Source organism: Geotrypetes seraphini, chromosome 2 (assembly GCF_902459505.1).
Source record: "Geotrypetes seraphini chromosome 2, aGeoSer1.1, whole genome shotgun sequence".
In the NCBI taxonomy this organism is placed as follows: domain Eukaryota; kingdom Metazoa; phylum Chordata; class Amphibia; order Gymnophiona; family Dermophiidae; genus Geotrypetes; species Geotrypetes seraphini.
Window position 1 is genome coordinate 414,052,031 of NC_047085.1, and position 15,816 is coordinate 414,067,846.

The 15,816-nt window shown below is 44.3% G+C and overlaps 1 protein-coding gene across 6 annotated transcripts in view; it reads left to right on the forward strand.

The window, feature by feature from the left end:
• Positions 1-15,816, forward strand: part of ASNS (asparagine synthetase (glutamine-hydrolyzing)) — a 213,017-nt gene that overhangs the window by 167,218 nt on the left and 29,983 nt on the right. For all 6 annotated transcript variants that reach the window (XM_033931030.1, XM_033931033.1, XM_033931032.1 and 3 more), the window contains 3 exons: positions 10,328-10,428; positions 11,341-11,422; positions 15,322-15,477. In XM_033931030.1, the coding sequence (XP_033786921.1) occupies positions 10,328-10,428; positions 11,341-11,422; positions 15,322-15,477 (339 nt within the window). The remainder of the gene's footprint in view (positions 1-10,327; positions 10,429-11,340; positions 11,423-15,321; positions 15,478-15,816) is intronic.

Below are 15,816 nucleotides of genomic sequence, written 5' to 3' on the forward strand. Positions count from 1 at the left end.
TCAGCTCTTCTAGCTGCATCTTGCGGAGTCACAGCCGGTCCCTTACTCCCCAGCCTCTTGGGTCCCCATGGGTCCTGGACACTCACCAATCCTCCTGCCGGTCATCAAGCCTGAGCCCTGCCTGGATTCCAAGCTCTACCAGGCCATCTGGCTACTCCTTCTTTCAGACCCTCTCACAGTTCCTGGACACATGCACTGAGGACTCTTCCAGCCTCTCAGTCATCTTTTCCTAGATGCATGCATTGAAGATTCCCTGGGGACTTCTCTGGTTCTTCTGGCTGTTCTCTTCATGAGAACTCTCCCTATTTGCTCACTCCCCTGGTCACTACACACTCCCTCAGCCTTCTGCCGGTTGCCAAGCTAGAGCCCCCCTTGGACTCCACGCTCTACCGGGCAGGCCAGTCTATCAGGATTGCCAAGGGTTAGGCCTAAGCCAGCATTCCTCCCCTTGAGAGTTGCCTGGCTCCCAAAGGAGCTTCTGCCTTTCCCAGTTCCTTGCTTTCGAACTGCCCCTTTCAGCACCCTATTTCTCTCAGGGTGAGTGGACAACTCCCAGGTACCTTTGAAGGATCTTATGCAAATTAGCTCCTCGCACTCCACTGCTCAAGCTCCCTCTGCTGGGTTGTGTCAGGAACTTCACTCTGTCACAGATATGGGGAAAGCCACTTCTTGCCCTAGTATATGTAGCATGGAATATTGCTACTATTTGATTTTCTGTCAGGTGCTTGTGACCTGGATTGGCCACTGTTTGAGGCAGAATGTTGGACTGGATGGACCATTGGTCTGACCCAATATGACTGATCTCAGCGTTTTATACATTGTGTTTCTTGTTTTTTCTAAGTGTGAGCCACAGTAGTTTCTCACTGGTTGTGGAAATATATTCTGGGTCTTTCTTTACAATCAATCCAAAATGGATTGCTTTGCTTGCCCTCTCTATCCAAATTACCTCAATCTAATGCTTTGCATTTTATAATTTGGCCTCTTTTATAGAATTCTCTGCAGTAGTTAAGTAACATCAATAATTATATTTATAAATCAGGAAGAAAATAAAAGCATGACTGTGTTCCAAAAATTTTGGAGATAGTAGTACTTACTTTAATTTTGTTTCTGAAGAATAGTATTTGTTTTATATGTTTAAAATCTGATTAACATTGTTTTATGTTTTTATTTATACTGCTTTGAAAACTATTATTGATAGTATTCATTATGTAGATTGGGTTTTGCAGTATTTGTGTGTACTACTCAATTTCCATATAATGAGAGAATGTCGAAGGAATAAATGGAATTGAATATATTGGTTATGATATTATGCCAACAGAATAAAACTGAGCTGAGAAATCTTGAGTAGCCAGAGTTCAAAAAGGAAAGCTCTCGTTTTTCCTTCTAGCTCTGCAACAGTTTTAACTTTAACCTTTATAATGTTGTGTTGTATCGATCTATGGTACAGCCGAACCTTGAATACTGTGTGCAGTTCTGGTGTCCATATCTCAAAAAAAATATAGCAGAATTAGAAAAAGTACAGAGAAGGGCAACAAAAGTGCTAAAAGAAATGGGACAACTTCCCTAAGAGGAAAGGCTAAAATGACTAGGGCTCTTCAGCTTGGAGAAGAGACAGCTCAGGAGTGATATGATAGAGGTCTATAAACTACTGAGTAGAGTGGAAATCACTTGTTCACTTTCTTTCCAAAAATACTTGGACTAGGGGGGCATACGATGAACCTACTAAATTGTATTAATTTCTTTTTATTTTCCAACCCTCTTCTTCCCTAATGTGGACAAGTTGTGAGGTGCAAGTTTTTGTTTCTTAGATTGTCTTAATCTGACCCTTTTTGATGTTTTTATGTATTTCATTTTTTTATTTATTTTTGGGTAAATCTATTACATTTCAATGTGTAAAAAATCATCGGTAAGACAAATTATTCTGTCTTATATCTGATAAATATGTTTTCTTCAGTGCAAACATGATGCGTCGTTTTCTGATGACTCACTGACAGCAAGTTATCTGTAAGCTTGCTCTCTGTCTGGAATCAAATCATAGTCAATTACACTTAATATGTAGCAGCTTAGGTACAAACATTTAAAATCATTAATGTCAGAATGAGAAGGTTTGTAGCCATCTTTATATTTGTATAAAATATAATGGCAGATGCAGGAAGAGAAATCTTTTTGGATGCTACAAAGGGTAAAATGCATGCTCTATCAGGACTTAATCCATAGTTGTATTTATCTTCAGATATGCAGGATTGTGAGCTCGTTTGGGACAGAGAGGGAAGTTTAATGTGCCTAATGTATTAGTTTTTTAAACTGCTTAATACCGATGTACAAGCGGTTTATCAAATACAATAAATAAAAATAAAATACAATACAAAAACCCCAAAGTCTGGCAGAGCACCGAATCTCAATGTGTGGATGAGAGAATGGTGCAGGAAAAAGGTGCTTTAGCCTTATTAAGAATTAGGTAGTATTTTGGAGTAGGAGAAATCTATTCTGTAAGACTTGAGCTCTACCTTTACTAGGATAAAAGCAGGTTGCTGGTGCAAATGATTAAAACAGGGGGTAGAACATCTTTTAAGCTAGGTTTTGGGGGAAAGCAGACAATTGCTCATGGCTGTTTAATTCAGAGTGATGTATCTTGAGAAGATAATGGCAAAACACAGGGCAGGAGCTGGATTGGGGAACCGGTGACAGCAAGATTGACTGGGGATTGCTCTTGCTCAGAGAGGCCACTAAACCAACAAAGCATTTAAATATAGGCTTGTGGAGAGCCTTTGGGGTGGTGGGAAGGTAGGGAGATTGTGTTCAGGGGCTGGAAAGTGGCCAGCTTGGGAGGACCCACTCCAGTGGTGATGAAAATGGGGGCAGTCAGAGAGTGGTCGTGGGAGGAATCTGGATTCTGAGCCGGTTGTGGTGCCGAAATCAAAACCGTAATTCAATCAGCCTCTAATGTGAAGTATCAATAATAATTAAACCCTTAGCGCGCATGCACACTTGAAACTCCGTGCCTCCGCATGCGCAGTATACCACCGTGCCTTCTAAGAGCGAAGGGAGAGGCGGCCTTGGTTGTAAGGTTGGCATGACAATCAGGAAGTTGAACCAGTGAAGAGAGATGGTCATGTTCTGAGGGAACAGACCGCCTCCATTTGGGAGTGACAGAGGGGGTTGGAATGGTCCGGGAACAGAGGTGAACAAGACCGGCCCGGTGAGGGCGAAGTTGACAGAAACTCACAGTTTGAGTGAGAGAGCGCAAGGGGGGGGGGGAGAGAGAATCCTGGTGTGAAGGAGTGGAGAGACTGGGGGTCGGAATAGGCATTGTGACTGGGTTCGCTTGCCAAGGAGCCGGAAGTAAAAGGGATGAGAGCTGTGATCGGATATCTTGCCTGCATCTTGGGGACGCATTCTATCTACCTCCGCAATTGTCCCAGCTGGAAAATGCAAAAAAGCCGAATCCTCCCTCCCAACCCACTGGAAAGGAAATGAAATCTTAGCAGAGCAGGGGAGACAGAAAGACCAGACAGACAGGGGGCAGGGAGATAGACAGAAAGAAAGACAGACAGGGAGCCAGGGAGAGAGACAGAAAGAAAGAAAGGCAGATAGACAGGCAGGGGGGCAGAGAGAGAGACAGAAAGAAATTCAGATGCGGGCAGGGAGAGACAGAAAGAAAGAAATTCAGATGCGGGCAGGGAGAGAGACAGAAAGAAAGAAAGTCAGACAGCGGGCATGGAGAGTGACAGAAAGAAAGAAAGACAGACAGTGGGCATGGAGAGAGACAGAAAGAAAGAAATACAGATAGCAGGTAGGGAGAGAGACAGAAAGAAATTCAGATGCAGACAGGGAGAGAGACAGAAAGAAAGAAAGTCAGACAGACAGGGGGCAGGGAGAGAGACAAAGAAAGAAAGATAGACACACAGAAGCAGGGAGAGAGACCGAAAGACAGACAGTGAGCAGGGAGAGAGAGAAAGAAAGAAAGACAGACAGCAGTCAGGGAGAGAAACAGAAAGAAAGAAAGAGACAGACAGCGGGCAGGGAGAGAGACAGAAAGACAGTCAGATAGTGGGCAGGGAGAGAGACAGAAAGAAAAACAGACAGAGGGCAGGGAGAGAGATAGAAATAAAGACAGGCTGACAGAGGGCCAAGGAGAGAGAAAGAAAGACAGACAGACAGGGGGCCAGGGAGAGAGACAGAAAGAAAGAAATACAGACAGCGGGCAGGGAGAAATAAAGAAAGAAAGTCAGACAGGCAGGGGGCCAAGGAGAGAGACAGAAAGAAAGACAAACACACAGAAAGACAGGGGGGCAGGGAGAGGGACCGAAAGACAGACAGTTGACTGGGAGAGACACAAAAAGAAAGAAAGACAGACAGGCAGCGGGCAGGGAGAGAGACAGAAAGAAAGGGGGGCAGGGAGAGAGAAATAAATAAATAAATGCTTCAGCGCCCCATTGCGCTAAAAGTCTGCACATCTATTCTAGCACCCGTTAATGTACCGGGCTTAAACACTAGCTATTCATAAAAGAATGGGAAACAAAACTGAGAATTTAATTATGCCTATCAAAAGGATATAAGTCAAAACTAAAAGGAGGAAAATAATTTCAAAAAACAAACAGCGTGAAAAAATTCAAGAAAATAAACAAAAAACACGCTAATGTAATCGCTGTAACTTCTTAAAAATCATCTTAGAACTCCATATTCCTTATACTTTAATCAGTGGGTAGATTGTGCTCAGAAACATGGAGGAAAAAGGGGACAGAAAGTCCCCCCAAAACCTCACCACCCAGTCATTGCAAAACTTCTACCTTAACACACTTTTATATGTGCATGACTTGAAAGATTGTATTATTGAGAAAGCACTTATCTTATGTGTACAGTTCTTTGGCCTCGACGTGCCATGTTTCAAAATTTCTTCAGGAAGCCAAATGGTAACATTCCGGAACTTGGAGGCTGGATGGTGGCTGGCTGACAGTTGAGCTCCCTCCTTTTAAACAACACTTCTTTATCTATTTAATTATTAAAAACACCAGCAGGAGTTACTGGGGAGAGTTGAGCGTGAGAGCCCTTACTCCGCCCTCTACCAGACCAGCGGGGGACCCGAATTTAAAAAATCTAAATTGCCAACGGCACACAGCCTTTACCGGACCCCCTCCAGCCACCAGCAGGAGTTCCTGGGGAGAGTTGCTCCACCCCGAAACCAGAGACTCTCATCGCTCTCCTCAGAAGCAGCTCCCTGCCTTCGGGGCTGCTCCTCTCTTCGGCCCGGTGACTTCGGGCAGCGTGGGAGCCCTGCTCCGCCCGAATTCCCCTGCTGGACCGAGTTTTCTTCGAGAATAGCACCTCTGCCATCGGGTGCTGCTCCTCACTCCAACCGCCACTTCGGGCCGCGTGGGAGCCGTTGCTCCGCCCCCGAAGCCCAGAGACTCTCATCGCTCTCCTCAGAAGCAGCTCCCTGTCTTCGGGGCTGCTCCTCTCTTCGGCCCGGTGACTTCGGGCAGCGTGGGAGCCCTCTCCGCCCCCGAATTCCCCTGCTGGACCGAGTTTTCTTCGAGAGCAGCATCTCTGCCATCGGGTACTGCTCCTCACTCCAATCGCCACTTCGGGCCACGTGGGAGCCGTTGCTCCGCCCCCGAAGCCCAGAGACTCTCATCGCTCTCCTCAGAAGCAGCTCCCTGTCTTCGGGGCTACTCCTCTCTTCGGCCCAGTGACTTCGGGCAGCGTGGGAGCCCTGCTCCGCCCCCAAATTCCTTCACTCTGGCCTCTTTTTCCTCCTTCTCTGCTCCCTCACAAACACTTCCCACTCCCAAAAACCTCTTCCCAAACTCTCCCGATGCTACATTCCCCAACAACATCTCTCCTGGGCTCAGAATTCCCATGCTAGTATCCTTCAGACCCCATCATTTCAAAAAACACCGAGGTGCTAACCTCTCCTCCCTAAAACCTGTTCCCCTAGCAAACCTGCCCATCCTTACCTCTGACTCTCTCACCCCAGTCCCTACTCTCTATTGTAATGCCAGGTCCGTCAGAAATAAGACCCAAACAGTAAAAGATTTACTTGAGGATTTTGATCCGGGTTTTTTGTGCATCACTGAATCATGGATCGAAAAAGATGACTTACTCACACAAAATGAACTCTGTCCCCTAGGCTACCACGGTCTTTTCTCTCCTAGATTAAATCAAAAAGGAGGAGGTCTAGCCCTTCTCTACAAATCATTCTTTAATGTTGAGCTCTTAGAAAAGGGTAGTCACCCCTCCCTGGAATTCATTCTAGCCTCAATAAACGACGAACTTCGCCCCCACCCATTAGGCATCCTGTACTTTACTGCCCACCCAACCCCTGGAATAAATCCTCTGACTTTGTTCTTGAGACCATAACAAAGGCCTATCTAAAATTCCAAAGACTACTGATCATAGGTGACATAAACCTTCACCTAGACGACAACACCAACAATGACTCAACTGAGTTCAAAGACTTCCTCACCTCCTTAGGCTTCACTGCTTCCCCACCCACCTCTACCCATGAAAAGGGGCACTCCATTGACATCATTAGCTTTCTTGACCTGACTGAGCATAAAACTTCCATAGATATGACCCGTTGGGAACATGTCCCCTGGTCGGATCACCTCCTAGGCTCTTTCTGCCTCCCTGTCTTCATGTCAGCCCTTGATACCCCAACCCGTGCCACAAACTCCATCACCTACCGCAAAAAGATCTCAAATGAACTATTCTGGTCCCAGTTTCTCAACAAACTCCCTCCCCTTCCCACTCACACGAACCCTGACTCAATCTGGCACAACTGGGTGACTCTTTCCGAATCCATGTACTGTGCCCTTGCCCCTCTAACCACTAAAACCATCTCCTATTCTCACAAGGCTCCCTGGTACCTCCCTTACCACAGAGAATTAAAACAGAAATGTCGGGCCCTGGAACGGAGATGGAAAAAATCAAAATCCCCCCTAGATAAGCAATCCTGGAGAGAAAACATCAAATCCTACAACTCCGTACTAAAAAAAGCTAGGAAGAATTACTATGGAGACAAAATCTCCAGGTCAAAAAACCAAAACAGTACACTGTTCCACATCTGGCGGAACCTAACTTCTAAAAATGACTCCGCCCCTTCCCCCACTCCCATCTCCAAATGACCTAGCCAAATTTTTCAACGAGAAGATCACTACCATAAAGAGCTCGTTTCCCTCAGCTATCTCCTACAACTCTCTCCCCCGAAAGACTCCGACGCTATCCCTGCCGACAGATCATGGACTACATTCGAACTTGTATCTGAGACCCAGATCTCTAAACTTTGCCTCAAACTTAAATCCTGCAAGTGCATCCTAGATCCCTTCCCATCCTACCTTTACGAAAAAATCCCTACACAGGCCATCTCTTCCCTTACTAACCTCATAAACAAAGTCTTACTATCGGGCCTGTTCTCCACCGAAATGGGACACATTGCCTTATCCCCTCTTCTGAAAAAACCCAATCTTGACCCTTCCTCACCATCGAACTATCGCCCCATAACAAACATCCCTCTTTTAACAAAACTTCTAGAGACCATAGTCGCCACTCAGCTCTCCTCTTACCTAGAGAGATTCTCCAACACTACCAATACGGATTTAGGCCCAATTTCAGCACTGAGTCCCTCCTAGTTTCCCTAATCTCAAAGGTGCAACAACTACACGCCCAAAACAAATTTGCTGTTCTCCTACAGTTTGATCTCTCTGCGGCTTTCGACGTCGTGCATCACGACATACTAATCTACCAACTTTCCGAGATTGGGATAGACTCTTCTGTCCTAAAGTGGTTCTCAAACTTCCTTCGCGATCGTTCCTACATTGTCAACACAAACGGCTCCAAATCCGCTTCATGGACACCATCCTTTGGTGTTCCACAGGGCTCTCCCCTATCCCCTATTCTCTTCAACATATATATGACCTCCCTGAAGCTCCTTAAACTATCCCCCCTTGAAACAATTTACACATATGCAGACGATATCCTCATCCTCCTGGAAACAGATCCAAACCTTACAAACCTCCAAGAGAACATCACATCATGCATAATGAGACTTCATGCCTGGTCCCTCTCAGTACAGATGAAATTAAATGAATCAAAAACAAAATTACTCTAGCTCGGCCCAAAATTAGCCCACCTGCCCGCCCTCTTCACCCTACCCACAGGCCCTGCTCTACACCTTGAGTTCTCAAGCAAGGTCCTTGGCATCACTATCGACTCCTCCCTTTCCCTCAACGATCACCTGAATTCCCTGGCAAAATCTTGTTTTTCAGCCTCCACATGCTGAGGAAAGTTAGATCCTATTTTCACAGAAAGCATTTCACCGTCCTTGTACAATCCATCATCCTATCCAAACTCGATTATTGTAACGCCATCTACTTAGGCCTAACGAAAAAAAGTCTTCGCAGACTCCAGCTTATCCAGAACACTGCGGCTAAGCTGATTTTTGCTAAACACAAATATGACCACGTCTCCCCTCTACTTACCAATCTTCACTGGCTCCCAGTACTTTCCAAAATTCATTTCAAATGCTCCTGCCTGGCTTTCAAGATCATTCACGGCATCCTTCCGCCCCTAATCCCTCTATCCTTCCTCGCCCCGACACCAACTACCACCAGATCTGCCCAAAGACATAAACTATCCTTCCCCTCTCTACATGGCATCCTCTATGCAGGTAAACTGGGTAGATCCCTCCTCTCCAAAATCACCGGCCTCTGGAACGACCTCACTGTCCTGCTGCGGAACCTGGACTCCCTCCAACTATTCCGAAAACAACTGAAAACCTGGCTTTTCTCTAGCATATAATAATCTCTTCTCCTGATTACATCCCTTCTTTTTATGCTTTGTAAACTCTTTCTCTTCTCTCTTCCCATATTTTTTTTAAACTCTGTAAACCGTGTCGAGCTCCACTTCAGTGGAGAAGATGCGGTATATAAACCTAAGGCTTAGTTTAGTTTAGTAACAGCAAAAGACTCTTAAGTCTTCCAAAATGGGTGTCAGTCTCTGGTCTAACTTGCACTTCAGCTTTCAGTTAACTTCCGATATCTGCTGAAATCAGCAGATATCGGAGGTTAACTGAAAGCTGAAGAGCAACTTTTTAACCTTTCAAAGATCACTAATACAAAAGGACACACAATGAATTTGGTGCCTTTTCAGTAATAGGTCAAGCCAAGTTACATTCAGGAACAGTAGTCATTTCACACTCTCCTGAGAGTTTACAATCTAAGGGTTCCTTTTACGAAGCGGCAGTAAGCCCTGTGTGGCTACCACAGCTCTAAATCCATGGAAGCAGGCCATGCTCAAGAACCACATGCTAACTGCGGGCCCGGTGTGTGCCAACCTTGCTTAAAAAAATATTTTCTTATTTAGAGTAGGGTGCGGGTTTGGAGGCAGAGAGTATGCGTGCCCTGTCACACAATGACTGATTAGAGCAGGATTAGCGCACAAACTCTTACTTCCTACAAGAGAGGGCACTCGCTAAAGATAGAAGGGAAAAGATTCCGTACAAACATAAGGAAGTTCTTCTTCACTCAGAGAGTGGTAGAAACCTGGAACACTCTCCCGGAGGCTGTTATAGGGGAAAACATCTTGCAGGGATTCAAGACAAAGTTGGATAAGTTCCTACTGGAACAGAACATACGCAAGTAAGGCTAGACTCAAATAGGGCACTGGTCTTTGACCTAAGGACCGCCGCGTGAGCGGACTGCTGAGCATGATGGATCACTGGTCTGACCCAGCAGCGGCAAATCTTATGTTCTTATACGCTAATTAGCATGTAGCCATTAAGAGGTAAAAACAAACTGCAGCCATTTTAGAGCCATGCTAAAAAGTAGCCTCAGCATGCGAGAAACCCACATGCTAAAAATAGCACCGGCCACTTTTTAGCATGGCTTTGTAAAAGAGCCTCTGCGTTTGTACCTGAGGCAATGAGGGTGAAGTAACTTGCCCAAGGACTTGCGAAAGAGCATCAACAGGATATGGGCCTAGCATCCCCACTGTAACCACTAGACTACTGCTCAACTCTTAGATAACAACTAGCAAGTGAAAATCGTAGAAAGCATTTTTTCATACAGCATACATTTTAACCTGTAGAATCTTTTTCCAGAGGATGTGGTCAATCTAATTAACATAGCAGGATTCAAAAGAGTTGGAAAAAGCCATCACTTATCCCCCAAAATGAGCTGAAAGATACTGGTCTAATTTTAGGGTTCAATAAACCTTGATCTAAGCATGTCTTATCCTTATTTTCTTGTTTATCATTTCTTGGACATCTCTGCATGTGTTGCCCCAAACATGCTACACAGTCATCATATTTTTACATGTTTTTGTGCAGGCTCCTTCTCCTAACGAAGCTGCGGAAGACAGTGAGAGACTCCTCAAGGAACTTTACATGTTTGATGTTCTTCGAGCAGACAGAACTACAGCAGCTCATGGGTAATGGAAAAAAATCTCAGAATATTTCAGCTGAAATTTAATAGGTTAATAAATAAAATCAAGATTCTGAGACATGGTTTCATTTGTGTCTGCTTTCTGTCTGGTTTCTAGTTTAAAGACTACCTCAGACCAGATAAGTAAGAAACCTTAAGCCCCTGAATTGCTATTTTTGAGAACATTTCTCCAGGAGTTAACTTTTATCAGTGTAATTAGTAACAGAGATGCTGTGGCTATGCTGCTGATGGTTTGTGACTCAAGGGAGCATTGTAATGGAAATCTAGATCCAGTGATAGCAGAATAGCTTTGAGGGCTGCTTGTAAAAGTTTAGTAACTAGCTAGACATGTTTAGTTTTAAAGAGTTTTTAGTTTATATACAGACATTACTGAACTTGTGACAGATGGACTTAAAGCAACTCTTCAGGTGACCTGTCACAGCTACTTATCCTTCAGGAATACGCCTCCTAATGTCTGTTTACTAACTGGAATAATATAATCATCATTAATATATAAACTAAGAATTTATTGACAAACTTAGTAGGACATTGATAAGGAAGGTAGTGAAAAGAGTGAAAGACCACACAAGCTGACTTGGATGAGGAACGATATGCAGTCAGTTGAAAGCCTCTATGACTGGCATCTGACATATATCCTAAGCAGAGTAGACCAGAATAACTGGACAGACTGGTTAGACCAATTGGTCTTCACCTGGTATCATCTACTATGCTTATAACTGTTAGGAGAAGAACCATATATGAATGTACAAGCAAACTAAAGGCAAACAGATTCCAGAAAATGTTTTCAGCCAGCTCTTAGGAACAACCTTCAGAAAATCTAGTGGGAGGTTTAACTAAAATATTTCTAATGCTTGTCCTTTGTTGTTGTTGTTGTTGTTTTTCTTTCCACCGTATGAAGTCTTGAACTGAGAGTTCCATTTCTGGATCATCGGTTTACAGCGTATTATTTGTCTTTGCCAGCAGAACTCAGAGTTCCAAAGGTACTGAAAACACATATAATATCCATGTTCTATGTAAGAAATGTATAGAGATTTTCTAGACAAGGAGGGCTAGGTTCTTGCCTCATTCATATCACCCTCTCCAGACCCCAACAGAGAGAGTGGACATTTGAGCCAAAAGGACTGACTTTTCTGCTAGAGACAAATTTATTGCTACTACTGGTCCCTGCCTTTAAGGCTTACAATTTATTCAAGAAAAACAATTAGAACAGATAAGAAAATTTAGGAATGACATATATTATAGGTATGAATAGGAGAATAGAGAGATATGATTTAAAAGAAGGCTTAGAAAGGTGGGCTTTTAGGTTAGATTGGATTAGGGCGAGCGAGGGGGCATAATGCCATCACTCAGGAAGTTTATTCCAGGTATATACCAGAGCAAGGTGGAAAAAACAGAATTTGAAGTTGGTAATAGAGAAGGGTACAAATAAAGGTGGCTTACTCAGGCCTTGATGCTTAAAAGCTTACTGTGCCAATAAAATTGGTTGTATCCAGTCTAGTGTGCAAGTTATGTCAGCCTTCGATGCACAAAAGGGTTCTTGATGGTTTTTACCAAGTGCAGTAGCAGCAGCCACTGAAAATTCTATGCAAATGTATTACAAAGAGCTCATTAGTATTAAAATGAGCACTCGTGTATAATGCACAGCAAGGAACACCCACCTTTCATCGTGCAAAATTTTTCAGCAGTTCTGGAATTGTCAGTAGCATGAGGGGGACTTCTGGTAGGAGCAGTTTGCTTGAATTTTTTTAAAAAAAAGTCTGCAAGAGTGGCCATTTGCATGTTTTGTGTGCGTGTGTGTCCCGCATCCAAAATTGCCGTGAAATGCCAAAAAAAAAAAAAAAAAAAGACTTCTGAAATTCTTCCATAGCAAAAGATGCTTCAGCAGCAACTGGAAAGATTTTTTTTTTTGCCTCCTGTTTGAAGTTCTGGCAATCAAAACCCTGCACTCTACTGGGCCTCCCACAAGAGATGTGCCTACTGTTCAACGCACAAGTGCCAGGCATGTTCCCCCTACCTCCCTTTACCATCGAAACTGAACACAAGCAGTTTACACACTGTTTGTGTTGAGAATCACCTGGTAAATCATTCTGTAACCTGGTGTTTTCCAGGCAGTGACAGGACTTCTGTGCATCTGCCCCTCGGTGAAGAGATTTTTAAAGGAGTATAGGGAGAGATAAAAGAGGCGAGGTAATAAGGAACTTCAGAAGGAAGTCACTTATATGTAGATGAATTTGAGAAGCTTGAATTGTATATGGAAATGGCTAGGGAACATACGAATTAACTTTAGAAAAGGGGACAATGTAAACATAGAGACACTGGTAGAATATAAGTTACACAACTGAGTTTTGAAGAGGAGACATATGGTTCAGTTTAAGTAGAACTTCTCATCTATTTTATGGTACACTTCAGAGTTTGTTCAGTTCTCATGGTGAACTAAACCTTACATGATCATCTCCTCTATTCCGTCCTACCAGCATGAGAACAACCTTGGTGCTGGCTTCAGTCTGACACCTGAATGTAGGGAACCAGCAGATTTGGTGAAATTACACGTCAGATTGAAGCCTGCAGGGGAGATACACCGAAAGCACAGATCTTCCTTGTAATGCCAAGGAGTGAGTAAGAAGTTAATTTTCATGAAGGAAGGAGGTTTGAAAGAAAGGAATTGGGAAAAGTCCTGCAGAGTAGGCATGAATTCTTCTAAAGATTAGCCAAGGCTATGGCTTGTTATGCTTTACATGATAGGGGAGGAGAGGACCAAGAGTGTCCATGCATATTTAATGAAAGCAGCCATAACTCAAACTGTCTCATGTCTGCTTTTGAGTAATCACGACCTTTAAAACTGTAGTAGAATTCTATTAAGACAATGTGTATGCATTTATTTGGAATTTGGATCATTCCATTTTCAGTTGTAGCTCAGAGTGCATTACATTCAGGTATAAAAGGTATGTTAACTTCATAAGAATACTGTATGTACTGTTTGAATATTATTACTGCTGTAATTGTATATTGCCTATGTTTGACCTATTCTTGCTGTACACCACCATGGGTAAATTTCTTCAAAAAAGAGGTAAATAAATCCTAAGCAATTAATGAAATAATAAAAAAAAAACAAGCTCTAAGCCAGTTTCTTGCAAACTTTGTTGAACTGTGGCACACTAAAAGTACTGGCCGCAGCTCGATGCATCTGGAAATGCGTGGACGTCACGCTCATGCGTGGCATCATCATGTTGACGTCCGTGCATGTGCGAAGACCCTCCAGACAGGCCCTGAGCTGCCAGTGGAGGGTGCCAGAAGGGAAGATGCAAGGAGAGGAGAGACACTGCTGCTGGCTGATTGCTTGCAGAATGTGCCTCTCACAGCAAGAGGCTCGTCCTGTAGGCAGTCAGCCGGTGCCTCTCCTCCTCCCCAGCGTCTCATGGCACATCTGAAATCTCAGGAGGCACACAGTTTCGATACACTGCTCTAAGCTTTGAAATTACTGATGCCATATTGTTTGACTGGCCTGGGTTCAGTTTGAGTGGCCTCTTTTTCTCTCCCCTTCTTCTCCCTCTTACCTATCCACCTCCTCTCTCTCCCTCCGCTTTCTCTCCCCTCTTACCTCTCTTTACAGTCGCCTTGAGCCTGTATAGGTGTGAGCGACGCACAAAGAGAAGAGAAGATTAGATTAGATTATTATCATACTATTGAAAGTAAACATTTGAATTGAGAAATGTGTCAAATCACATGCATTAAACATGGGACACAAATATTTGGCAATGCTAACACTCAAGCACCCCTCTTCACACACATTCAGGGGATTGCCCTCTTCGGTCCAACATCTATCTTCCACTCCCCTCCCTCTTCTCTGTCCCCATTCTGACATCTCCCTCCTCCTCTTCACCCCATATACAGTCCAGCATTTCCCCTTCCACTCCATTCCTCTACCCTCTACCCACCCACAGTCCTGGCTATAGCGGGAGGGGCCTTAGGCGTCTGGACCAATCAGGTCCTAGAATCCTGTGGGTTGGGCAGGGTAGGGGCAGGCCCGCCTCATTTGGACAGAGGCGGGCCTGCTGACCGGACATGCGAGGAACCGTCCGGTCCAACTTGCTGGTAAGGTCAAGTGGGTGTGAGGGTGAGTGGTTGGGTGAGTGTGCTGAGTGAATGCAGAGAGTGGGGGTGGGGGGTGGGTGCAGAGAGGAGCATGTGTGGAGTGTCAGCTCTGTGAGTGGGTGTGGGGGTGACTGGGTGGGTGAGTGTGCTGAGTGGATGCAGAGAGTGGGGGTGGGTGGGTGCAGAGAGAAGCATGTGTGGGGTGTCAGCTGGGGGAGGTCTGGCAGGAGGGATTGGGTACCCTCCTGTCGCGATCATCGGGAGGGTCGTTGGGGGGTCAGAAGGAGGGGTTGGGCACCCTCCTGCCGCGATCGCTGGGGGAGGGGAGACTTGTGGCCTTTGCTGCGACAGCTATACTAATCACGGCATTTTGCTAGCCTACATTTAAGCATCTCCCGTTCTGCTAGGGAGACGCATAGGGCCACCTAGGTTCGCTTAAGGCTACCGCCTAGCCTTAGGCGGCTTGCGGGCCTCTCTAGGCTCCCTGGAGACGCCTTCAATATAGGCAGCCTGCCTGGAGTGCATATTTTTTTAAGAAAAAGTGCCTCCCGATTGGCTGATTAGACAGCCGTAGGACGCCAACAGCTGCCTACAATCGGGTGCGCTTTGCAGAATCAGGGCCTTAGTGTCTCTGAGCTTATGGCAATGAACTGTTGTCCCTTATGATGTGCTTTCAACAATGTAATAACACTGACTGCTGCATATTGATACGTGGCTCTCATTATTTGCTGTTTGTGATGTATATTTGTATACGGTATTCAGTGTGTTACTGCATTTCTTTGGCTAGAATGGCATAGAGAAGCACCTGCTGAGAGAATCCTTTCAGGATACCGGTCTGCTTCCTAAAGACATCCTATGGAGACCAAAAGAAGCGTTCAGTGATGGTTTGACATCTGTCAAAAAATCTTGGTTTACTATACTTCAGGAGCACATTGAAAATCAGGTATGCATTGTCATTCCAAACATTTTGTATATGATGATTTCCATATAATTTTTTAAAGCTATTGCATATTATCATATTGTAGCTATTATAAATTATTTCATCATTCTATGTGCATATTTAAAATTTTAATCTGTAATGTAAAGCATTCTTTTAATACAGTGATAGAATTCAGGTATGTTTGAGAAAGATACAAAGAAAAGTGATAAGAATACCAAGTAAGGACATCTGGGCAGACTTGATGGGGATGAATGATTTATTTTGGTTTGTTCTGACTTGGTATTTGAGATATGAAGTAAAGACGTTCTTATTGGTGTGCCACAGAATTTGCCTCTTGCAGTA